Source organism: Oryx dammah, unplaced genomic scaffold (genome assembly GCF_014754425.2).
Source record: "Oryx dammah isolate SB20612 unplaced genomic scaffold, SCBI_Odam_1.1 HiC_scaffold_22, whole genome shotgun sequence".
Taxonomy (NCBI): domain Eukaryota; kingdom Metazoa; phylum Chordata; class Mammalia; order Artiodactyla; family Bovidae; genus Oryx; species Oryx dammah.
The window spans coordinates 59,338,263-59,362,679 of record NW_024070206.1 but is presented as its reverse complement, the minus strand read 5'-3'; the positions used below and the strand labels follow the sequence as shown (position 1 = coordinate 59,362,679).

The 24,417-nt window shown below is 49.0% G+C and overlaps 1 protein-coding gene across 5 annotated transcripts in view; it reads left to right on the top strand.

Annotated features, from left to right (window-relative positions):
- The first annotated feature begins 5,907 nt into the window (after positions 1-5,907).
- LOC120880948 (myelin basic protein) overlaps positions 5,908-24,417 on the top strand; it is an 83,486-nt gene continuing 64,976 nt past the window's right edge. For 3 of the 5 annotated variants that reach the window (XM_040264375.1, XM_040264374.1, XM_040264373.1), the window contains exon 1: positions 7,553-7,626. In XM_040264375.1, the coding sequence (XP_040120309.1) occupies positions 7,576-7,626 (51 nt within the window). In that variant the 5' untranslated portion in view covers positions 7,553-7,575. Of the gene's footprint in view, positions 5,924-7,544; positions 7,627-24,417 lie in introns of those variants that run through there. The other 2 variants (XM_040264376.1, XM_040264372.1) reach the window with 2 other exon arrangements.

Below are 24,417 nucleotides of genomic sequence, written 5' to 3'. Positions count from 1 at the left end.
AGGTCACACACGTGCTCTCTGGGTTTTCCTTTAAAGGTCAAAGGAGCAGGCCTTCTGTCTGTCGTTCAGACTCCTTGCAGCCCCCGCTCACCTCTTAGGGGGCTGGGATCTGTGTGGTCTGTCAGGGTCCACACCCCAAGACAGGCTGTGCCCAGCACAGAAGAGCGGCTTGGGAGCAAGCCAGCAGCTGCCGCTTGTGGGGTGCCAGGTGGGTGCAGGGGGTGTGGGGGAGGTGGAGGGCCCGCCTTCAGCTCTGCAGCGCGTTCACCTCGCCTCGCATCAGCGGTTCCCAGAAAGGAAGCGCAGTGCCCCTTGGGCACCTCGAAGCCCCTTCAGCGTGTAGTTCACAGGAACTCGGGGCTGCGACTCATCTGAATCAGCTCGGAGGTTAGGCACACAGTGTGACGGTAGCGAGAGCAGTGAAGTTATCACTTTACAGTAAGCCTGAAAGCCTAATAGGAAGCTGAGGCTCTGATACTTTGGCCATCTGATGCGAAGAGCCAGCTCACTGGGAAAGACCCTGATGCTGGGAAAGACTGAAAGTGAAGAGGAGAGGGGGGGCGACACAGGATGAGATGGTTGGATGGCATCATTGACTCAGTGGACATGAATTTGAGCAAACTCCGGGAGATAGTGGAGGACAGAGAAGCCTGGCGTGCTGCAATCCACGGGGTCACGACTGAGCAACCACACAGCAAAAATGCCAGGGCTCCACTAAGGGTTAATACCAAAGGCCATGGAATTTTGAAAGCGTTGCTTTAATGATGTTGAAAAGCAGAGAGAGCAGAAGTTAGCCCCCTGGTGGGGTTTTAATCCTGCTGCCAAAGCCCCTGTTAATCCTCTCCCGGCTGCGCAGATTCCAGTGGGTAGATGTTAAAACATTGACTGAGGATTCAGCGCTTCTGCGGTTTCACACCTGACCCACGTCTGTGATCCCAGGCGACCTCAGCCCTGGGTCCTTTGCAGCCCCTCCCTGCAGACGACATCCTGCTGTTGCTTGTACCGTCAGTATTCACACGTCTGCAAGTGCAAACAGGACAGAGAAAAGCTATGAATACTCTGAGCTACTGTACGTGAAAAATTGCACCCAAGTCAGTTGAGAAAGACGAATGGGCTTTGGCTCTCTCCTGATTATGAGGCAATGTATTCACTGAACATCTTTATTACAAGGAAGTTGAACTTTGACAGTTAAAATATCTGCGGATGATTGGCCCTTCGAGGTCATAATTAACTCCTTATTTGTCTCATTCTGCTGTCGGCGTCTTAGGTAACATACAAACCATTCTCTAAGGGAGGGAAGAGAGGTGGTTATGTGGTCGATGGACTGTCAGGGGCCCAGGGAATTTGAGTCTGTTACCTTATTGAATCCTCTGCAGATGCACCACAGGTATTATGATCTGATTTGACAGATGAGAAATCAGGAGCTCAGAGAACCAAACTTCTAAGCTCTGCAGTAAATAGCAATTGGCGGGCATGGAATTAAAACCCAAATAATTCTTTGCACCTACTTTTCACCAGCTGTTGTTGCAAGATATTGGGCAGGAAATTAGAAAGGTGCCCTCATTTTCTTCATTAAGCTTGAGGATCCACGTACAGGTGGTGTGTAATTCAGCCGTTTTCTCAAGGTGACTTGTTAGAACAAAGTCTTCTCTTTATCGTGTTGATGAACAATCTAGAAATGGATGAACACTTTGGATTGAGGCCTCGGTCTCTCCCACAGTGAATCTATGGAGACGATGATTTCATGACAATCCCATCACCTGTGAAAATGCACTCAGAGTTACTTCAGAAACAGCGAGCTCAGCCTTTTGGTGTCCGCAACCTCCCCTGGGTCTCAGTCTCCCCTGCTTCTCTCTTCTTGCCGCCCCCTCCTTCATCCCCCAGTCTGGTCTGGACCTAGGAGAAGTCGCGCCCTGTCCTGTGCGGGGCTGTTTGCGATGGAGAAGGGTCAGGGTTAGGACTGAGCAGGAGCGTCGCTTCTGGGTTCCTGAGCTTCTCACCCCTTTCTCCTCCCCTGACCTCAGTTTCAGCACGGATGTCCACATGTGCGAGAGCCCATGTCAAGGCCTCTGAGGAAGGTGTGCGATCGTAGACAGCTAGACGGCTGGAAGATGTTTTCTCAGCCAGTCAACACCTACCCTGGGGAGTCATGCCACCACTCCCACCACAATGACACATGAGTGCATGGTCATGAAAACAATATGGAAATTCTCAGTCATGCCAGTGGCTGCTTAGAAATCTCACGTGGGCCTGAATTTGCACCTAAGGAAGACGGGCAGCCACTGTCACCTGGAGTCCACCCTGCTCCCAGCACTGACCCTCCTCTTCCCCTCCCACCGTGTTCCTTTCATATTATTTCACAAAAAGCTTCCTAATAACCCAGTGATGCTTCCGGCCTGAGTTCCAAGCACATTCCACATGAATTTTCCTCTTTCTCTCTGTTTGATTAATTACAAAAATGGAATGGAATAGAGATGACCTCACACGTCCAGCTCTTCCGCCTGCAGATGGCTCTTTGCAGCGTGTTACAGAGACCAGCTGCAGGGGGCCTCCATAAGCCCGCCTCCTTCTGTCACCAGCGGGTGGGGCCCGGTCACCCAGAGTCAGGTCCACGACCCGCCGTCAGGGCTGCACCGCACGCCTCACATCCCGATGCCCCGCTGATGAGGGGCCCTGAGCTGAGAGTGGTCACGTGGCTTTTCCTGCCTTTCTGTTCCTGCCAGTGCGAACTGTGCATTTAAGGCTAGAATCTGCCTATGGAAATGATGCATAAATGCTCTTTCTGTTCATCTGAGACCGAGGAAGAAGTTTGTACACGCTTACAAGTCTGACCTGCAATGTTTGTTTCTATCTATTCTGTGCCCAGTAGTCCTGAGTTTTAAAAGTACTGATTAATGTATTTCGCAGACAGTCCTCCAAAGGACAACCTAAAGTTATGCTCCGAGGGGTGATGAAGCTCTGGTCAGAACACATGGCCTGGAGGCGGCCTCCCATCCGCAAGGGGCAGTGAGGGGGTCTTGTGCCTGGATCAGCCGTGCTTCAGAGCATTTGGTCCAAAGACAGCGCCTCTGTGTCCACAAGCAACGCTCCCCCTGCCCCCTGATACTGACACATCGCACAGTATCCTGTTAGGTTAAATCCTGAGGTTTCTGTTCTGGAAGGAGGGGACGGGGAGTCAGGATTTGCCTAATACCCGCAGGGGAGGTGTCTGAGGAGGCGAGGGAAAGACGGAGGCCAGAGGAGGTGCTGTCAGAGGAGAACCTGGATGCCAGTGGGCGGTTCTCTGCCCCAGGGCGGGGAACCCCAAAGTCCAGGCTGCCAACTGGAGAAGAAGTTAACTATTTTTCCTGTGATTAGTTTCAAATACAACAAGTCTGTTCTTTTTTTATTTTGGAAATAACTATTTATATGTAATTGAAAAAGGTTTTATAATTTTATCCCTTTTATGTTTGTATAAATTGAATAGTTGCAAATATATAACTATTTATATATAATTAGATATAATTAAAGTATAGTTGTTTACAATGTTTTAGTTTCAGGTATACAGCACAATGATTCAGATATATAGATACAGACAGATTCCTTTTCAGATTCTTTTTCCTTGTAGGTTATTACAGAATTTTGAGGGTACTCCCTGGCAGCCTCTGCACTTCCACTACTGAGGGCCCAGGCGCCACACCAGGTCAGGGAATAAACATCCCACAAGCTGCATGATGTAGCCAAAAAATATATATTGAATAAAGTTATCCATGCTATATAGCAGGCCCTTGCCCTCTGTCTACTTTGTATGTAGCAGTGAGTATCTGTTAATGCCAGCCTCCTAATTTATCCATCTCCCATCAAATACACCAGTTGTTATTTGTTAAACAGAGAAACGGATGCGCAGACGTTCGATGCACTGTATTTTGTGTATTACATACACCACGCTGGTGATCAATACTCACGACCCTGCGTGGGGGCACAGAGAGCTGGAAGTTCAGAACGACCCCGGCTCCACTCCTGCAGTTCAGACTGTCATCCTGCACAGAGAACACACAGTTCTGTGCTTCAACTGCAGTTCAGGCCCCAAGGGGACAAAGGCGAGTCCCCTCCTCCCCGTCTGTGCCCGTCTCATCAAGCAAACTACCGTGTGTGCCTCAGACCTCCATTTCCCCAATGAGATGACCCCCATAGAGGCTTTTTGGGGGGTGATCCATGTAAGTGAATTGGGAAGGTGGATGATAGAATACTGAAATTATCTGCAAAGGTCAACTTGCATTTTTAAAAGCATCCATTTTATTTATTTTTTAAAAGCATCATTTTTTAAATTTAAAAATACTTCATTGCTGAAAAATGTCAACCATCATCTGAGAATGCAGTTTCCACAAACCTTCAATTTGTAAAAAATGCAGCAGCGACAAAGAGCAATAAAGCAAAGCGCAATAAAACGAAGTCCGCCTGTCTACATTGCAGTGCTCTTAACTGTAGCCACCATGCAAACACACACATTGAAAGCACAGGTTTTTCCACGCGCATGTCTTTATACGTGATGCATTCGTGTGGTTCCTCTAAGTCAGCAGTGTTTTTATCGCCACTAGGGCCCTGGCTTTGATTTACCAGAGCATGCTGTCCCCACTTGGCTCTACGTCATTTGAAGTTCAGCACTTAATCTGAAATTCAGATTTTGAAAGATCCGCCCTGGGTTCCACCTAAAAAATATGAAGACAGGAAGAGTTTCCACTCCGCAGGGACTTGGCTGTGTGTGGTCTCCCCTGGCAACAACCCACTGCTCCCCACACACAGGCGGTGATGCTGTCAGATGCTATTGCCCCCTTTCTCACCAGTCGACCTGGGGAAGAGCATCCAACATCCTTCACAGTCACCGAGGAGACACCCAGAAATACAGGAGGCTTTGGGGAAGTTCGGATACTGATACTGACACGCTTCTCTAAAGAGTGTCTTTGCAGGAACGAAACTTGCCTTTCATTGGGTGTATGAAATATTTTAGAAACCCTCCCCATGTTTAGAGGACAATTCATTTTGTTGCTTTTCAAGGAGCGCTGTTCCTTATTCAGCTGGAAGCTGGTCCTCACATGTTCTTTGAATCATCACATGATGAGGGTGACCGAGGGTGAGATGGCTGGATGGCATCACTGACACAATGGACATGAGTTTCAGCAAACTCCGGGAGATGGTGAAGGACAGGGAAGCCCGGCGGGCTGCAGTCCATGGGGTCCCAAAAAGTCAGACACAACTTAGTGACCAAACAAAGCAACATGATGAGTGAACTTTGCAATGGTCCTTCAAGACTGGTCACCTGAGCCAGGCGACAGGTCTAAGGTGATGGTGCAAGTGGTCCTCATGGTTCCTGCAGGCCCAGGGATGCGAGCAGGTTGAGGGACCTGTGTGGAATGAGTTTGGCTGAATTCTTCAGTTGTGTACCTTTCTGGGGGAGAAAAACAGTACATTTGCTGCAAAAATTTAGGCTAGAAAATACAAATGAGGCACTTGTGTTTTGTTTTTTTTTTTTATTACAACTTTATCTTCCAAGTTTCAAGGCAAGTGTTTGCTTTTGCAGTACAGGGATTGGCGGGTGAGGTCTGTGTGCGTTCTTTTCATGTTCCAAAGCTGTGACCTTCATTTCATGTTGTTTTTGGTTGATGTTGATTCGATGAATCATGTCACCTCTGAATGTGGACTGTTGGGTTTCAAGGTTGAAACTCAATGTCTTTGAGATCCTAGATGATCCAACCGAGCCCCCATCAATCAGATTTCTAAATGAAGAAGTCATTATTTGTAGAAAACTTAAGATTCCCTCTCCTTTCTGTACTTTGATGTATTTTAACCTCCACAGTTTCTAAAGAAAAATTCAAGAACCAGGCAAAGAAATATTATTGGAGTTTGATACCAAGAACTGCCTGAGCGAGCATCGAAGCTCATTCAGGTATCTAATTTGAGTCCTAATTTTACCATTGGCCAGCTAGGGGGATATAGGAAGCTACACTCTCCAGGGTTTTTTGTATACTTATTTCATTTTGGTTTTTGGTTGACTCAGGACCTTAGAAGGAAAACCAACCATAGCAGCTAATAACCTTTCAAGTTTGTTGCTGCTTATAAAGCGTTCTCAGGAACAATAAGCAGAAACCCACCAGACTTGGAGAAGATACGATTTATCTGAAATTTTTACAATATATGTGTTAGGTGCTTTTGGTTTGGAATCTGTGGTGGCTTCATTTTAAGTGGTCTCTAGTGGTGAAGAGAAGTACATGGGGGGCAGACAGCTGCGGGGTTCCTGGACAAAGTGGGCTTTGGATCAGGGGCTAGTGGAGATGCCCCTTTCTGGGTACCAGACAAGCACAGGAAATCAAGGAAAGGATGACCCAGGTTTTGCTACTAGGCTTCATGACTGTCTCCATCGACCTTCTTGCTCACCTGCGTGTCCTGGCAGCCCTCTGACAGAGCCCCTGTACACAGGTTTGCAGAGACCCCTGTCAGATAGTGTAGAACCAAGACCTTCTGGGCCAGGTATCCTTTCAGAGAAAACTCAGCCGCCTGCCCTCTCTTCCTGGGCGGTGTTTCTGTACTGCTTTATTTGAGGTTGCAAGTACCTGGAAAAGAGAAGCAGATGTTTTTCAAGAATGTCTATGAAACTTCTGTTTTTAAGGTGCACATTAACAGGACCAAACTCTCTTGCATTTGCAGCTCACTTCGTGAAATTATGTATATGTCCTCTAGAATTTGCTTGGGCAAATCTTTATCCATGGGCATTGGAAACCCCTTGGTTTCTGCACTGAAGCCATTCCAGTTTTGTCAGTGGCAGCCCACTCCAGTCCTCTTGCCTGGAAAATCCCAAGGACAGAGGAGCCTAGTGGGCTGCAGTCCATGGGGTCGCTAAGAGTCGGACACGACTGAGCGACTTCACTTTCACTTTTCACCTTCATGCATTGGAGAAGGAAATGGCAACCCATTCTGGTGTTCTTGCCTGGAGAATCCCAGGGATGAGGGAGCCTGGTGGGCTGCTGTCTATGGGGTCGCACAGAGTCGGACACGACTGAAGCGACTTAACAGCAGCAGCAGCAGTATCTTCCTACAAATTCTGCCGATCCTTGGGACGCCCGTCTGATAAGCGGCCCTTGGTCGGGTCTGCTGTTTCTGTGCTCGCGGGATTCTCAACACCGCAAGCGTCCTGTGTGTGTCTGTGCGGCGTCCGCAGCTCCTCCCCATGTCTGTCCATCTCCTTACATCACTGGGCGTGAAGTATGATTCTGTCTGTTGGTCGGGACTTGCGCACGGTCCGTAAGCGCGCTAGAGATGGGTTGATCTTCCTGGATGAGGAAACTTGCTGAACCATGCGTGTCCCTGGACAGAATCCGGGTCTGGATTTTTGCCAGGGATTAGAGGACAGTGATGCTGTCTCAGAGACTTCAGGTACCCCTTGAGTTTGGGGGCTTTCGTTTTCTCTCTTCAGAAACAGATGTCGCATTCAGAACGGGATCATCGTTCTGATTGGAAAACCATGTTGGAAACTCTGAAAGTAGCACTTCCAAGGCTAACGGACTCTCTTTCCTTTCAGCATCTGAAGACTCGGGGCTCAGGATGGGGAACCATGCAGGGAGGCGGGACTTCAGTGCCGAGAAGGCCAATAAGGTAAGGAGAGAGCCGCCCCCAATCCTTCAGGAGCTCCTATGCCCTGCGGCCACCAGAGTTTCCCCTAAAGCCACTGGCTTGTTACCCTCCTTCCCTGGAAACTTCTACGGCTGAGAATGCTAGTCCTGCACACAGACCAAGACCCGAATTCCTCGGCCGGGACGCCAGGCCCACTGCAGTCTCACTGTGGCTGGTCGTCTGGTGGCACCTGCCCTACGTGCCTTTCCGCAGTGTTGTTTAGGGTGTTTGGAAGATGCAGGAGAACAAATGGGAAAAAAATGCAAGTAAAAACCATCGGAATCCCTCCAGTGACTCAGAATGAATCCTCTGTGGATTTTTAGGCTCGGATTTCCCATTCTCCACCTCATGCCACAGGCATTGGCTTCCCTGTGTGGTGAGGAGCCTCTAGGGATGACCTCTGGGTCCCCAGAGTGCCTGAGCCCCTCAAACTGATGACCCATCACCAGGGCACCTCTGTCCACCAAGGAGTCATTTCAGATCATGAGGAAATAGCCCTGATGTGTGTGTGTTTCCCCCGTCCTTTGTAGGAGGGAAAGGTTAATTCTCCCTTGTCTTTGGTCCTTTAACTCAAGACTAGGGACGGTTCACAGAATGTCATGATGCTGAGGACGGACCCGCATGCGCACAGAAGCGTTTCATAAATGTCCACTGGATTGAGTTACATCATGCTGCAACCTGCAGCCCTCTTTGCCAAGAATCTGTAGTCAGGTTTCATTTAAGAATAATGAACTTTATGCCATGGGTGCTTCTCTGATCTATATTTGGACTCAAACATTTCTGTATCAGCCAAGTGGGTAATTTTCCATAATTTGCTTCCATGCCATTCATGTAAATACGTGATTACATAACTGTTTTTGTTCATATTTTATAAAGTGTTTCAAACACTTGAGAGAAAACATTGCTTTATCTAAAACAATGTCATGGCGTTTCTTTCCTAATGATTTCAGGCCCAAGGCAACTAGAAGGGGTTTACGTTTCTACAATGTTGTTGGTTTGGAATTCTCCCCTCCCTGTTGAAAGGAGGACCCATGTTCTCAGTGTGTAAATGGTCCGAGTGGATACCGACTAGGGACTCCTGGTATTTCGTGTAACTCGCGCGAGAACTGCCTTACTGATGCTCTCCCTGTGAAGATAGTGGTGTCTCTGAATGTTCAGTTACTGTGAAGATGGCTCTGGGCGGTGTCTGCCCCAGGAGCACAGAGGCCCCGCTGAGAGTGAAAGTGGAAAAGCAGCTGTTCTCAAGAGAGCCCCATCCTGTTAACACTTGGTATTTTAAGGCTCAGAGCAACTGATTTGCAAGTCTGCTTCTAAAAACCTCAGTGGCTTGCAGTTTCTTTCCTGTTGTTGGACACTGTAAAACACCAAAGCATCCTTCTCATTGATGTAATTTTTACCAAAGTCAGATTTCTGACCAACAGGAGAGCCCATACTTAGGCTTTTGTTATCTGAAAGCTAAACTTTAACATTCTGATAATTTTTAAAAATGGTCGTTTTAGACCCATGGCTTCTATGGGACATTGTTACCTGTAACAGCCCTCTTCTTTATTGTTGTTTAGTTGCTAAGTCGGGTTGGACTCTTTGCAACCCCAGAGACTGCAGCACACCAGGCTTCCCTGTCCTTCACCATCTCCCAGAGCTTGCTCAAACTCATGCCCATTGAGTCGGTGATACCATCCAACCATCTCATCCTCTGCCGTCCCCTTCTCCTGCCCTCAATCTTTCCCAGCATCAGGGTCTTTTCTAATGAGTCAGCTCTTCGCATCAGGTGGCCAAAGTATTGGAGTTTCAGCTTCAACATCAGTCCTTCCAATGAACACCCAGGACTGATCGCCTTTAGAATTGACTGGTTGGATCTCCTTGCTGTCCAAGGGACTCTAAGAGTCTTCTCCAACACCACAGTTCGAAAGCATCAATTCTTTGATGCTCAGCTTTCTTTATGGTCCGGCTCTCACATCTGTACATGACTCTTCCTTTAATTTTTTGTAACTTGATGGAAAATGCCTGAGGCCTTTTAGGGGGAGTGGTCTGTGGTGTTACGTAGCATTTCAGCTTAGAACAGAAAAGATCACATGCGCTCACGCCCTGCTGTTTACCGCCCTGCATGTTTCTGCAGTCATTCTGGGAGGCTTTCTTTTCACTTACGAGACAGTGGACGGATGAGAGCTTGTCCTGGGAGCAGTTGTTGACCCGTCAACAGGCAGGGGCTGCAGGGAGAGTCAGCCCGTGCATCCTCCCAGCTCTGGTTCTTTGCCGCCCCCTCTCCAGCCCGGGGAGCGCCTCTCCCCACTGGCGCCGCCACCACCATCAGCTCCGCGTCCGCAGGCCCCCGTGGGCTGCCTTCGTGGCCCGCAGGCCTGTGCTGGACGCGGGAGGCAGGGGCTCCATGTGGCGACCCGTCCCATATCAGGTACCCACTGCCACCCCCAGGGGCTCCCTGCCAGGAGCACGCGACCTCTGCCCCCAGGCTCCTCCCCGTGACAGTCCACTCTTGGCTCCCTGGCTCCTCTCTCCTGACGAAGCTGCACCAGGATGCAGGGAGGAGCTCGTGAAGGAAGGGGCTCCGGCCTTTCTCTCCCTGTTTCAGCCTCGCGTGTCTGCGTGTGGCGGGGTCCCCTCTGGCAGCGAGGCGGCTGTGAGCGCCCTCCTGGCCCGTCAGGAGCAGAGTGAAGCTGGTGGGGGGAGACCTGTCCTCCAGGGGGACCAGGCAGGAAGGCCGCCTGCTCGCTTTGGGGCCCTTGTTTTCCTGCGTGTCCTGGGGGACTTGGTTTCCAGAAAGCTCCCCTCACTAACTCACCAGCTCTTTCTCGGGCGGAGCGTATTTACAAGGTCGTTTGGCAGAACCGGGGAAACACTCAGCCGGGTGACCTGTCCCTGGGGACACACAGTTCTCAGCGGCCCTGCCTGCAGAGACTCCAGGAGGAAAAACTGGTTCCTCAAGCTAAAAATAGCACCGCCTACCCCTTGGGAAGGCTGTGCCAGGCAGCCCAGGGCCCGAGCGCAGGTGGACGCGACTCCGGGCCCCTCTGGGCCCTGGGGAACGGGCATGATCAGAGCCAGCCTGCCTGACCCTCGGCAGAGCCCACCGGTGCTCAGGTCCAGGCCGGTCCCTGAGGCTGCTCTGCCGTCTCGTCTAGGGTCGCTCTGACCGCAGGCAGTCTCTCCCCAGTGGGTCTTAAGATTTGTTTAACTTTCTTTTTTGAACATTAGCCCCAGTCCACATGGGGATCAACTTGAAGAAGGAGCTCTAAAATCTCATTATGTCTTTTTTCTCATATGAAACTAGTGAGGCTGTTCGCTAGTTTACAAGCGTTGTTGTTCATCAGTCGCTAAGTCGTATCCAACTCTTGTGACCCCATGGAATGCAGGCTCCTCTGTCCATGGGATTTCCCAGGCAAGAATACTGCAGTGGGTTACCATTTCCTCCTCCAGGGGATCTTCCCAACCCAGAGATCAAACCTGAGTCTCCTGAATTGGCGGGTGGATTCTTTACCCCTGAGCCACCCGGGAGGCCCAGTTAGAAGCATTACAACCAGGAAACGTGAGAAATAAAGAGCACTTTATCTTGGCATTCCCACATATTTTCCAAAATGATGAAATCAAGAGTTGATCCATTCCAACTCTGGAAAATCTTACACTAATAATTTTGAAAGCCTGCTCTTCACCTGTGGAATCTCCTTACTATTCCTGGCAGTGGTATCTGGCCCACAAAAGTTCCCCAAAGGTGCCCAGCCATGTTTCTGGATTTTTCCATTTAATCAACTTAAGAAAAAAGATACCATGCTGAGAAACAAGGTCGAGAGCAATTGCAGAATTCAGATGCCTGTCGGAATTTTACAGCAGGGAGTAACTGGTTAGTCTGTTTTGTGTTTCCAATTAAACTGATTAGCTCTTTGAGCTATTCCTCCAAGCCCAGAGCGTGCTGGCTGCCCCTCCAGGGATAATCATAGCCCTGGGGAAGCCGTTCCATATTTAATCATCAAACCCCACTGTGTGATGAGCCCTTGGGATGCTGTGCCAGCAACATTCTGAGAAGTGAGAGGTGGAGTTTGCAAATACATATAGAAGCACCAAGCAGCTCAGCCCTCCTCACCAGGGTGGAAATGAAAATGTAAATTTGCCAGGAAAATAACTTTCCTGCAAACCTGCGACATCCCCGCTGTGGGACAGGCTTCTCCCCCCGGGGGTTTGTGCCTCAGTGTATTCCTCTACAGAACCGTGATCCAGCATCATCTTGCCCCAAGTGTGGGGTGCCGTCAGTGGTCTCTCTGATGCAGGAGGCCCCATACTTGCCACCCCGGCCTCCAGAGGAAGAAGCTTTCTACTTGAAGCCGTCACTTGCTGCTGGGTCCCCGCCGTCCTTTCTCCACCCACACGGAAACTAAGAGCCCTGAGGCTCCGCTCGTAGATGTGTGTGTCCTTGCCCCCCTGGTGCTGCTCTTGGGGGGATCCAGTGCGCCCCCCGCCCACACTGCCAGCTCCAGGCCGGCTCTGTTCCCCTGAGGGTCCCAGCCCCAGGGCAGGATATCGTCCCCGCCGCCTGCCCTGAGGGCAGCACAAGTGGGGCCTTTAAACCCCCAAGCCAGGGTGTTTTCTCCCCACATCAGGCTTCCTCCTGCGGTTCCTCCTGAACCAACCACTGTTGCCATGACTACCGCACAGCAGGGGAAGCGGGTTTGCTAAGAGACTCTCTCCCATTGGGTCGGGTCGCCCAGACCCACGTGGCGGGGCTGCCGTGCCTTTGAGCAGGGAGTCACTGCACTGTGTTGGCAACCGTCAGGCCCATATTCGGGTAATCCCATTGCCTTAGGCGAGAACTGGATAATTATTTTTGGAAAACTCAGGTAGTTACTAAGCTAAATAAGAGATGTTTTAAAATTTAGAGGGCAGAAAAATAGAAAGTATTTCCCTGAAGACACTTACCAATCTAGTCTGATACTCAGATATGCGGAAACACCTAGTCAACGTCTAGTAAAGCCCTAGATTGTGAGACGCGGGCACAGTTGCCCTCGGATCTGCCTGCACCGGTCCCAGAGTCCTCCGTCTGCCTGTCTCCCTCCATCTCCGCTCGTGTGCCCATCTGTGTCACACACACACATGCGCCTATCAGGAAGCCCCCTTCACCGCAACGGCGGAGCATTAAACCACCTCCCAGGCTCTCCTGGGGGCTCACATGGCTAAGAACCTGCCAGCAATGCGGGAGACCCAGGTTTGATCTCTGGAATGGAAGGATCCCCTGGAGAAGAGAATGGCTGCCCGCTCCAGTATTCCTGCCTGGAGAATCCCATGGACAGAGGAGCCTGGCGGGCTAGAGTCCATGGGGTTGCAAAGAGTCGGACACGACTGGGCGACCAACACTTCACTTCACAAACCACCTCCCGGTGGCCAGTCGGCACGCCGTCCGGTAGCTGCCTTGCGTCGGTTCCTTGCCATGCAGACCTGCAGGAGCTGCTGCCCCGCGTGCGCCCCAGCTACAGTGGGCAGTCACATGACATGCATGCTGAGAAGCACGTGGTACAACCCAAGAACCAAATCTTTAATGTTACTGATTTTGAAAGGACTTAGATTTTAAGATCCGCATGTCTCAAGGGGCAGTGTGGTCCCACCGTGCTTGACGCGCCTACCCTTGGTTCCAGCATCCCCGGAACCTGGCAGACTCGCATCAGCTCCTTCTTGTCAATGACAAACCGCGGGGCCTCTCTCAAAGTCATACGATTTTGTACAGCAGTGAATATGGAGTTCAGAATGTAAAGTCCTCTGAAAACACGCCCTCATAAGCATCTGCAGAGGTCAGTGCCGTGAGCTCCGGCCTCAGACCTCGGCCGTGAGGGTCCCCCGTTCCTGCCCAAGGGGGCCACCTGCTGCAGGACTGGGAGACGCGCGTGGCAAACAGCATCCATGCATCTAACTGCTTCTGCGTTCCCTGCACTTCCTGTAGAAGCCTGCCTGCCTGACTTGCTTGGTGCCAGAACTTCAGTGAGCTCTTGAAAAGAGAAATAAAATCGTGTAGAAAATGCGCCCTTTCAAGGAGGCCTTCCAAAATCTGTGAGTGATCAACAGTCTCTGATTCAAGTCGTGGAGAAATCAGCATGGGATCTGTATCTGACTTGAGGAGAACCACAGGAGTATAAAATGAAAGACCTCGTCCAGGCTGAGCTTGTGAAATCGGCACTGAAGGACCCAGGGCCGCCTCTGAAGGGGATGCAGTCTCCCAGCCGTCCTCTGGGCCCCAAGGGACGGCAGTGTCCCCGGGGAGGGTGAGGAACGTAGCGTTTCAGAAGCAGCACTTCTCAGCAGCAGGAGAGCGCAGCCTTGCTGAGACTTCTGAGCTCTCACTTCACAGCCAGCCCCGGACATCCGGGGTCAGCACCCGCTGCTCTCCAAGGGGAAGGAAGACAGTCTGTCGTCGCAGTCTTGGGTGCCGAGTACCAGCCTACAGTTGATTCTGATTTGTAAGGACTGTGAGGGGGCATTTTGTTGCCTCTGGAAAGCTCAGAACACGTACACCTTTGTCAGTTGGGCGGCCATGGGCCTCACAAACAGACCTGAGTGAGGCGTGAGACATGGGTGTCATTAGTGAGCAAACCGCCCCCTCAACAGCCCTCATAAAAATAATGAGGCAGTGACGAAGTGGTGCCCCGGGGAGCATAAACCCGCAGAAGGCAGCTCAGCAGCCCTGATTCATGACCCCACCTGGCTGCGTTCCACCCGAGCTCGGCCCCAGGCCAGCCCCGCCCCTCCCAGGATGGCCTCTGGACCCCTGCCCAGGGGCCTTCCCTTCAGTTCACTTCAGTCAGTTCAGTCGCTCAGTCGGGTCTGACTCTTTGCTACCCCATGAATTGCAGCACGCCAGGCCTCCCTGTCCATCACCAACTCCCAGAGTTCACTCAAACTCATGTCTGTCGAGTCGGTGATGCCATCCAGCCATCTCGTCCTCTGTCGTCCCCTTCTCTTCCTGCCTTCTTCAATCCCTCCCAGCATCAGGGTCTTTTCAAATGAGCCAGCTCTTTGCATCAGGTGGCCAAAGTACTAGAGTTTCAGCTTCAGCATCATTCCTTCCAATGAATACCCAGGGCTGATCTCCTTCAGAATGGACTGGTTGGGTCTCCTTGCAGTCCAAGGGACTCTCAAGAGTCTTCTCCAACACCACAGTTCAAAAGCATCCATTCTTTGGCACTCAGCTTTCTTTATAGTCCAACTCTCGCATCCATACATGACCACTGGAAAAACCATAGCCTTGACTAGACGGACCTTTGCTGACAAAGTAATGTCTCTGCGCACCTGCTAAGCACGGGCCCTGAGGGGACCTGAGGCCCCCAGCTGAGAGTTTAGGGCTTGAAACCCCAGGGGCGTGGAGTCCCCTGCAGTGCACATCTTTTGTGTCCTGTCACCCTACCATAGGGCTTATTAGGGTTGAGCACACTTAGTTTTTATCAGAAACCACAAACAAATTTGCAAAGAGCTGACTTTGGGCCACAAAAGTCGTTCAGTAGAAGTGACACATTGTCAGACATCTGAGATGGATCATAGATTCTGTATTGCACGTCCTCCACCTTGCCCTGCCCTCAACACACACACACACACACACACACCTAAATGGAAACAAACAAACTGGGAAACTATTTTAAAGAAAAGTGACACATTGAACAGCAGTCATTAACTATAAACAACGCGACAATAAACTTGTCCTCTGGATGAAACCCCCGATGGCTCTCGGATGTTCAGCCCCGCCCCTCCCGCCCCGCCATGAGCCTTCTCTCCTCACAGTCATGTTCTTGGGCCCCCAGCAGCTGATCACAGGATCCGGAGCCCGGTGACCGACGGCGCACCTGTCTATCGTCTTGCTTTCAGCTGGTCTCACAGGCGTTCCTTCCGCATTCCTTCCCCGCCCCAGCCCCTGACTCCTGTGTTCTTGCGTCTGTGACGCAGAATCATTTCTGAGAGTTGACGGGACCGGGCGAGGAGGCCAGAGACGTTGGCCCGTCATCAGACACGCAGCACAGAACAAGCTGAGGCAATGCTGACTTCAGTGAATAGTTTGTTTTCTTTTAAGTTGGGGAAGTATTTGAGCTCAAGATGGATACACTTGACCTGAAAATCGTGTTCAGGTTCCGTTTGGGGTTTGCATTGGGTTGAGAATATAGTTGCAAGCACGGCACGGCAGATAAGAGTTCATGAATTGTTAGTGACTTGAATTCAAGCATGAAGAGGGTGGAAGAGTTAGATTTCCCAGGAATGGACAGTGTACTGAGCGCCCTACTTTAGGGGTCCGGGTGGACTGGCTGGGGAGACGGCATGGGTGGTACATGTTTTTAATCCCAGTCTCTTTCGGGCTTGCCACTTGGGGTGCCCATGGGCAGCTCCCGAGCTGCTGTTTCTGACCCTCTCCCAGGTAATTTCAGAAAGGCCACCGTGTTATTTTATCTTTGAGGACAAGTGTATTTCCAACTCTGACAGTGAAAAATGTGTCCTTTCGTATGAAAAACTCTGCACTTGCTTTGTTATTAAGGAAAAGCTTTTTAAAAAATTAATCAAACACTCTTACAATGTTTTAAATGAAACAAAACCTAAAAATCTAGATTTCAAAGTGATGCTTCCTATCCTTTTCACTCATGACTAAAGCAATGTGGCTTTAAAGTTTAAATTTGAGAGATTTTAGAGACCGGAATACATTAATGAAAATTTCTCTTTCTGTGTGTGTGTGTGAGGGTGGGGGACATTTTCTCGTCCACCAGCCTCCAAACTGCAAAATACTCATCGGCAGCTGTGTGGACATCTTCTCAGGCTCAGCCCGAGCTCTGCACTCGGACGAATCTAACACACGATGGTCCTAATTGAGATTTGATATGCACATTAATTTAATTGTCATATGGTTAAGCAGAAGTATAGATAAACTTCATTATTGTTTCCATGACTTTTGATACTTGAAAAACAAAGCCTCTTATTTACTACGTCCTAAATTATGCTGTTGCACATGTCATATGTAACCAAATGTAAGAAGTCATGAGTGAATAAATAAGGCAAGTTGTTAATTACTCTAATTCCCCTTGGAGAGTGAGGGTGGCTGCAGCCCGGGCTATTCACAGATGTGTGTGTGTTCACACTTGACCTTCTCCGAGCTGCACTAAATCACAAAACAACAGCGTCTCAGAATTTAAAAATAAACTGTTTCTGAGTGTGTTGGGGGAACAATGCCTCTTTCGGACTCGGTGTGCAGAATGTCCTTGCCGGCACACCGGGGGCCTGGCCCCCACCCCCGTTCCCCCACCTGCACCCGCCACGCCCTCCGCCCTTGCTGCGGACCCCCTCTTCCAGCTGCTCATCATGTGCCCCTCCAGCTGGTGTCCACCCACACCCCTGGGCTCATTCTCTTTCCCTGACTGGCTCCCTTCCACCCTGCAATGCACACCTTGTAGGAACGAAGACCGGCCCGCCTGTGCCCACACCTCCCGGGCCCCTGGGCACCAGCACGGCCAGCAAGTCAGCAGCGCTTCACCCCAGGGTCTGCTTGGGTGCGGTCTGGTCAGTGGGAGGCATCCAAGCTGACCTCGGTAGTGAACTTCAAACCCTGCCGGGGCCCTTACTTTTGCTGGAAATACCTGAGTGTGCATTTGCAGAGAGTGTCAAGCACACACTCTAGATGGAGCAAGGAATCCATCCCAAGTGGTCTTGGTGATCGACATCCGTCACCTGTGTGTATCAAGTTCTTGAGAGGCACTTGGTTTCTTAATCAAGTTCAGGTGACTCATCTTGCTCTCGTTCGGGTGGAAACCAGCTTCGGCCTGACTGTTCCTCTGATTCCTGGAGCGAGTCTGAGCAGGTTCTCTGTTTCGGGGATCCGCCTGGATGATCGTGCATATGGAACTCAGCTAGAAAGAAAAGCACCACAGAGGCAAGTGGCAATTCCATTTTGCAAAACAAGTGCGTTCCTTTTGAGCAAGGGAAGCAGAACGCAGGCGCAATCCGAGTTGTTTGTGAAATCTCTCTTCCTTTTATTTCTCAATCTTTTTGCATTAACAGGCACATTAAAGCCTGATTTTTACTTATGAAGATTTTATTTCTGCCTTTACTAAAATGTGGGGAAAAAAAAAAAACAGAAAATGCATATAGTAAAATCAGTAGTGATGAAGTCGAGCAGTGACCGTACTAGCTTGAGGGTCAGATTCTGTTACAGTCACGACACGTATGGACTATTTCGTGTTCAGGATAATCCAGGAGCTACATGGTGTCATTATGCCCATTTTGTGTGGAAGGAGGAAACAGAGGAGGCAGAGGTGAGGCTTATATTCAGAAAAATGGTTGGAACCTGGTACATCAGTGTGTTTGTCCTTTAAGCAAAGACGCATCTTCAGTACTAGTCTTCTGCGCCTCATCCTGTCTGCATCAAGGAAGCAGTTGAATACCCACGTGCAGGCTCAGAGCAACAAGTTCAAGGGGAGTAGGCAGGAGAGGTTTTCATTCTACGAAACTGAAGGACGTGAATTCACCTTCAGATGAAGAAAGTCAGAATTTTCCGTTACCTTATTCTGTTTTCAGTCAATGTCGACTATCCGTCTGAGCTAAATGAATGTCCTTCTGAGAGTTAGCTTTAAGTGCATTTTAATTAAACTTTCTAGTCACCCAACGATCAAACTCTTTCAGTAAAAGAGCTCCACTAAACCCCACCTCCCTCTCCCCCTACCCCATGCCCTTCCTGTGTTGGCATCCTTCTTATTCTATTTAACCAGCTGATAGAGCAGTGACTTACAGAAATAAACAGCAGGATATTTGCATTCCTAAAATAGATGTTAGAATGTCCAGTTACATAACAGGCCTCAACAGACAGTTTTACTGTGACACTCGTTAAGATTTATGTTGCTCTGACTTCTGAAAGTCGGTGATGAAATAAAGTCCTGAGCTCCTTTCTTTGCATGGCTTATTTACAGAACACTGCGATCATAATTATGCTACTAAATGGTCTTCCAGAGAGGGTGGCTTTAAAAGTAAGTAGTAAAAGGATCATTTCCTAATCCAAGATAATAGGGCTGCAAGTGCCTCAGACGTGCAGTGCTGACTTCCTCTCAGTGATACTGCAGTGTCTCACTTAAACTACCTGCAAAGCATCTATGCTTTCTGAATATCTCTATTGAGATGTGATGCACATCCATACAATTCACCTGTGTAATCTGTACAGTTCAGTGATATTTTTTAGTTTAGTCATAGAGGCGTGGGACTCTCACAGCAGTTGATTTTAGAACCTGTTCATCACCTCAGAAAAGAATTGTGCCCTTCAGATGTCACTCATCCCCCCAGCCTCCCGGCCCCTAGCCGTACGTGACCACTGCTTCTCGATTTCTGTACTCTGGACATTTTGTCTGAATGTCTGAATGTAACCATTTAATATGTGGTCTTTCCTCTCTGGCTTCTTTCAAGCAGTATGACATTTTCAGTGGTCGTCCATATTGTAGCCTGTGTCATCCTTTTTAAGGTCAAATAATATCTTTTGTATGGATATTTCACATTTTGTGTATCCATTCATCCACTGATGGACAGTTGGGTTGTTTCCACGTTTTGGCTACTATAAATAACAACCACTAAAAACAAAAACTCACAGACAAGTTTTAGTGTGGACATATGTTTTCATTTTTCTCATATAGCTTCTTAACTTTTAAAAATGCTAGATTTTTCGTATACTCATATTATCAAAAATTCTTATGTTTTCCAGGCAAATCTAGAAAAGGGGCCCTAGATTTGAAGTCTCATCTCATTGAGAGTCATAAGGTCAGCACTCTTTCCCTCTGGAGTCCACAGTATTGAGTAGGAAGCATTTTTGGTGCATTTAGTCATAAATCTATTCAAGTTAATCACTCTTGCCATCTCCCCACCCCCACCCCCGAGCCCCAGGCCACCACTAATGTACTTTCAGTCTCTATAGATTTGTCTGTTCTGGACATTTCTTATGTATGTAATCATATAACACGTGTGTGTGCGTGTGTCACACTTCTTTCACTGACATAATGTTTTCAAGGCTCATCCGTGTTGTAGCACATGTTGAAAGGTTGTTGTTGAATCACACAAAGACGCCGGGATTCTTGGCCCCCGGAGAAGAATTCAATCCGGGGCCAGAGACGAGGCTTGATCACTCAGAGCTTTTGTGTAATAAAGTTTTATTAAAGTATAAAGGGGATAGAGAAAGCTTCTGATATAGGCATCAGAAGGGGGGGCAGAAAGAGTACCCCCCTGCTAGTCTTCAGCTGGATGTTATACAGTCACCAGCAGTCTGTTAATGAAAGAAAGGAATGTCTTAAAACTCAGAATGGCACCAGGCCCCTCACCCATAAGATGCATTTTGGGATAATCTTGGCACCAAATGGTTCATCCTGGGCCATAAAATGATTAACTTGAATCTTGAAGAAGGCAGAGCACCATACAAATACTGTCATTTACATAGATTAGAGGAACAATATCTGAGTATAACATACTGGTTTGTCAAGTAGGTTCTGAGCCAAAAGGCGGAACCAACTTGAAGATAGAGTTTGGGGTAAATGCATAGTACATTAGCATAGCTTAAGATAAACATTTCCATAAGGAAAAGTCATTGGTTATCTCTAGGTTTGAGGATGGTTAACTTCAGGTGAAACCAGGTGTCATTATGGCAACACAGTATTTTAAGGGAAACCTCCTTTTAAATTTGTATGCTGCTGCTGCTAAGTCACTTCAGTAGTGTCCGACTCAGTGTGACCCCATAGACGGCAGCCCACTAGGCTCCCCTGTCCCTGGGATTCTCCAGGCAAGAACACTGGAGTGGGTTGCCATTTCCTTCTCCAATGCATGAAAGTGAAAAGTGAAAGTCAAGTTGCTCAGTCGTGTCCGACTCTTAGCAACCCCATGGACTGCAGCCCACCAGGCTCCTCCATCCATGGGATTTTCCAGGCAAGAGTACTGGAGTAGGGTATAGAGAAGGAAAAAATACAGCTAGTTTGTTTCCTCCTGCCACTTAAGAGAGAGAAAAAATGTCTGACACTTGCTTCTCCGTTTGGAGACCCCTGGCATTCCTGCCTGTTACCCTTTCAATGTCAGTACGTCATCCCTTTTTATTACTGAATAATATTCCACTGTAGGAAAATGCCATGTTTTACTTATCCATTCATTGGTTGGTGAACATTTGGGTTGTTCCCACCTGTTGGGATTGTGAATCGTGATGCTGTGAACATGTGTGTGTGTGTTTGCATGGACAGATGTTTTCATTTCTCCTGGGTGTATACAGAGAATGCACGTGCTGAGTCAAATAAGTAACTCTGCTTCTTAGAGGCCAGCCGACTCTCCCACAGCAGCTGTGCCATTTTATTACCAGAGTAAGCAGTTTTCATTTTTCTTCCTAATCTTTACTTTGATCCCGTAAGCTTTCAGTGTTTTGCTGGTATCTTCTGTTACTTGTCCAAATCCAGCCAAGAGCAAGAATAAGACTATGATCCTTGTTTATTTTAAGAAATAAACCAAAAATGCTGAGTAATAAGCGCAGAGTAATCAGAAGTATTTTATATACTTCTTAATAGTTTACAAACAATATACAGTTACACATCCATACTCACAGGCACGCACACACTCAGACACACACACGTGTACAAACACAAACATGATTTTTTCTGGTGCTTGTACTTTAGTACTTTAATGGTTTCAAACAAAGTTTATCACCAGACTTAAGTAACAGAAACATGTGGTGGTGGTTTAGTCGCCAAGTCATGTCTGACTCTTTGCACCGCATGAACTGTAGCCTGCCAGCCTCCTCTGTTCATGGGATTCCCCAGGCAAGAATGCTGGAGTGGGTGGCCATTTCGTTCTCCAAGGGATCTTCCCAACCCAGGGATCAAACCCAGGTCTCCTGCACTGCAGGTGGATTCTTTACTAACTGAGCCCCCAGCCCCTAGCCCCCAGCCAGAAGGAACACACAGGACTTTTCCACCCACAGAAAACACCTGTAGATTCGATCCTCCCCACCTCACTCTGGTCCCTGGAGTGCCCACACCGCCCTGGCTGACTGGTCGTCGGCCGGATGGTTTCCTTGCTTCCCTTGCCCTCTCTGCTGGCAGCTGAGGTCTCTGAGAAGTGACTGAGAGCAGACGATGGGAACTGAAGCTAAACACGTACACGGCCAGCTCTCCGGGGCCTCAATTTATTCTGAGTGTGAAAGGAATGATTTGCTTCTTGAATCAGAGAGAGAGAGAGTTTCCCTTAGAGTCCTCAATTTTCCTTGAAAACACACTGTTTCTGGAGCCTGGGCCTGGCTGGTTCGCACACTGGCTTCCGCCCCGGGTGCCTGCCCGACCCCCTGCACAGGTCGCTGCTCCACCGGCTCCTCCCTCCACCAGCAGAGTGCCTTCCTGGGAGGATCCTGGGCAGGGAGTGTCCTGGGTGACCCCAGTGGCCAAGCCCGCGCCGGCTCCTGGGAGTCATGGGCAGCTCAGGGGTGTCAGAGGGCAACCACCCTGGAGAGGGGTGACATTCCAGCTCCAGGGATGCGAGTCAGCCCCTCAGGATTCCCACCAGGGACATTCTGCCTTCTTTGACCCTGGAGCTGCATCCACCCTCTGCTTGAGGCCCTGGCTGGACATCCAGGGAGAAAACAGTGGGAAGAAGGCTCGTGTCAGAAAGCGCACGTGAAATCAGTGACCCCAGCAGAAGACAGTGTGCAAAGACGCTCCCTTGTTGCCATCACTCTTTCTGTCTCTGGGAATTATCGCCCCAATGTTACAAGAAGTCTTCTCTACCTTTCCTCTTATGAAACAAGAATATTTTAAAAAGTCCTCAGTTCACAGGAATTTCCTAATCACACAGCTAGAAACCTCTGTGTCATGATGTTCCTTCCACACTGGAGCAAATGAAGTAGAGGGAACTTCAATTGTTTTCCAAAGTTACCCATGTTGGGGTTGAGGGGACTGGATTCAGGTACAAGAAATGGTCCTCAGAGACCCGGTTCTTAGCTTTTGTGCAAATCATGATTTGGTACAATCAAGACCTGACTCATGGGAAAAGACCTCGATGCTGGGAAAGACAGGCAATAGGAGCGGGGGCGGTGGAGGGCAAGATGGTTGGATGGCATCACTGACTCAGTGGACATGAATTTGAGCAAGCTCTGGGAGATAGTGGAGGACAGCAGAGCCTGGCGTGCTGCAGTCTATGAGGTCAGAAGGAGTCAGACACGACTTAGTAACCAAACAATAAGAACACCACCCCCTCCACGATGACTAAGGTCAAAGATACGTGTGGCACCCTGAGACTTCCCTGATGAGGGTTATGATGCTGGATGGTGACTGGTACCCAGAGCTCTGTGCGTCCAACCAGGCTGTGTTCTGTCAGGCAAGCCTGAGAGGCTGAAACGTGGATGCAGAGTGTGGTGAACGTGCCGCTGCTGAACCTGTCATGAAATCTCTGCTGGGATTCTTCTTTCTGTTTAAGACGATGACATCAGTCAAGCCTAAGATACGGAGGGAGCATCATGGGAGAGGGAGGGGTGGGTGACCAGTGAAACTTACCTGGCTCAACATCTGAGGAAGTGAGTGTGGTGGGTCACGCCATGCGTTTTTCCTAGAGTATCTCAGGAAAAGTAAGCGTGATGCTCACTCAGCAAGCTGGCTCACCCAACCTGGGACTAGCTTATTTATTTATTTATTTATTTATTTTTAATTTTTATTTTTTGTTTGTTTTTTTCCAATGCAAAAGCAAGAGAGTTTTTATTACCAAGCTCGAGCTGGGGGGCTATAGGGAGGAGCCCCGGGTTTTGGATTACATTGCTTATATAGGGAGTATACATGGAAGAAAAAGGATTTCTAGGTAGGGGAACGTCTGATTGGTCACTTTCTTTCGAAGGGTTGTGTGTTGGTTCTTGATTGGTCCCTATTGTCTAGGTAGACCACAAGTTCCTGAGCGTTAAGTCAGGAGATTTTGGTCTGGGGTCTGGTTGGCTTGTGGGCAGTGGGGTGAGGTCAGGGAATTTCCAAAGGCTCTTTTCCCGGAACCTTACAAAATGGAGTTTTTCTGTTAACAAAATGGAGTAGCTTATATTCTTCATTCCCCCCTTCTCTAGGATCCAGGACAGACCCAATCATGGGTCTGGGGTCAGCTCTATATTGTCTCCCGCTAAGGGGACCGTTGACAAGGCCGTATATTGGGATCTGCGCACCATGAGCTGCACCGGGTTGATGCGGCTTTTAATGAAGGCCACCAATTTGTTTAGTAAGCATGGCCCAAGGGTGACTAGCAGTAACAAGATAATCAGGGGCCCTACCAAGGAAGATATGAGAGTTGTGAACCAGGGGGATGAGTTGAACCAGGATTCAAACCAATTTTGAGACATTTCTCTTTCTCTTTTTCTCTGACTCAGCCCTTCTCTTATCTTGGCCAGGGACTCCCTCCGGGACCAGTTTAAATGGGGCTGATCTGATAGGGACTGGCTGGATGGTTCTCTGGTTTTCTTTCTGAATTTTGTCTACAACGTGGGAGCTCCCCACGGAGGCCCACGCCTTCACACTCCTCACATCCTCGGCTCCTGCGACAAGGTCCTCATGGGAATCAATGAGTGAATGGGAAGAGAATTGAGGAAATAAAACCAGATAAGACTTCCCCTGCATCTAAACCCATGATGCCCACTCAAGTGTCATGGCAGTTCAGGAAATGTCTTTTTTAAGGTACTGCACACTTCTCAAAACCATTTCTCACTTCTTTTTTTTTTTTTTAAGCAATCTATAGTGGACCATGTCTCCAAGTCTAACATGTACCTGGTTTTGCAGTTTAGAA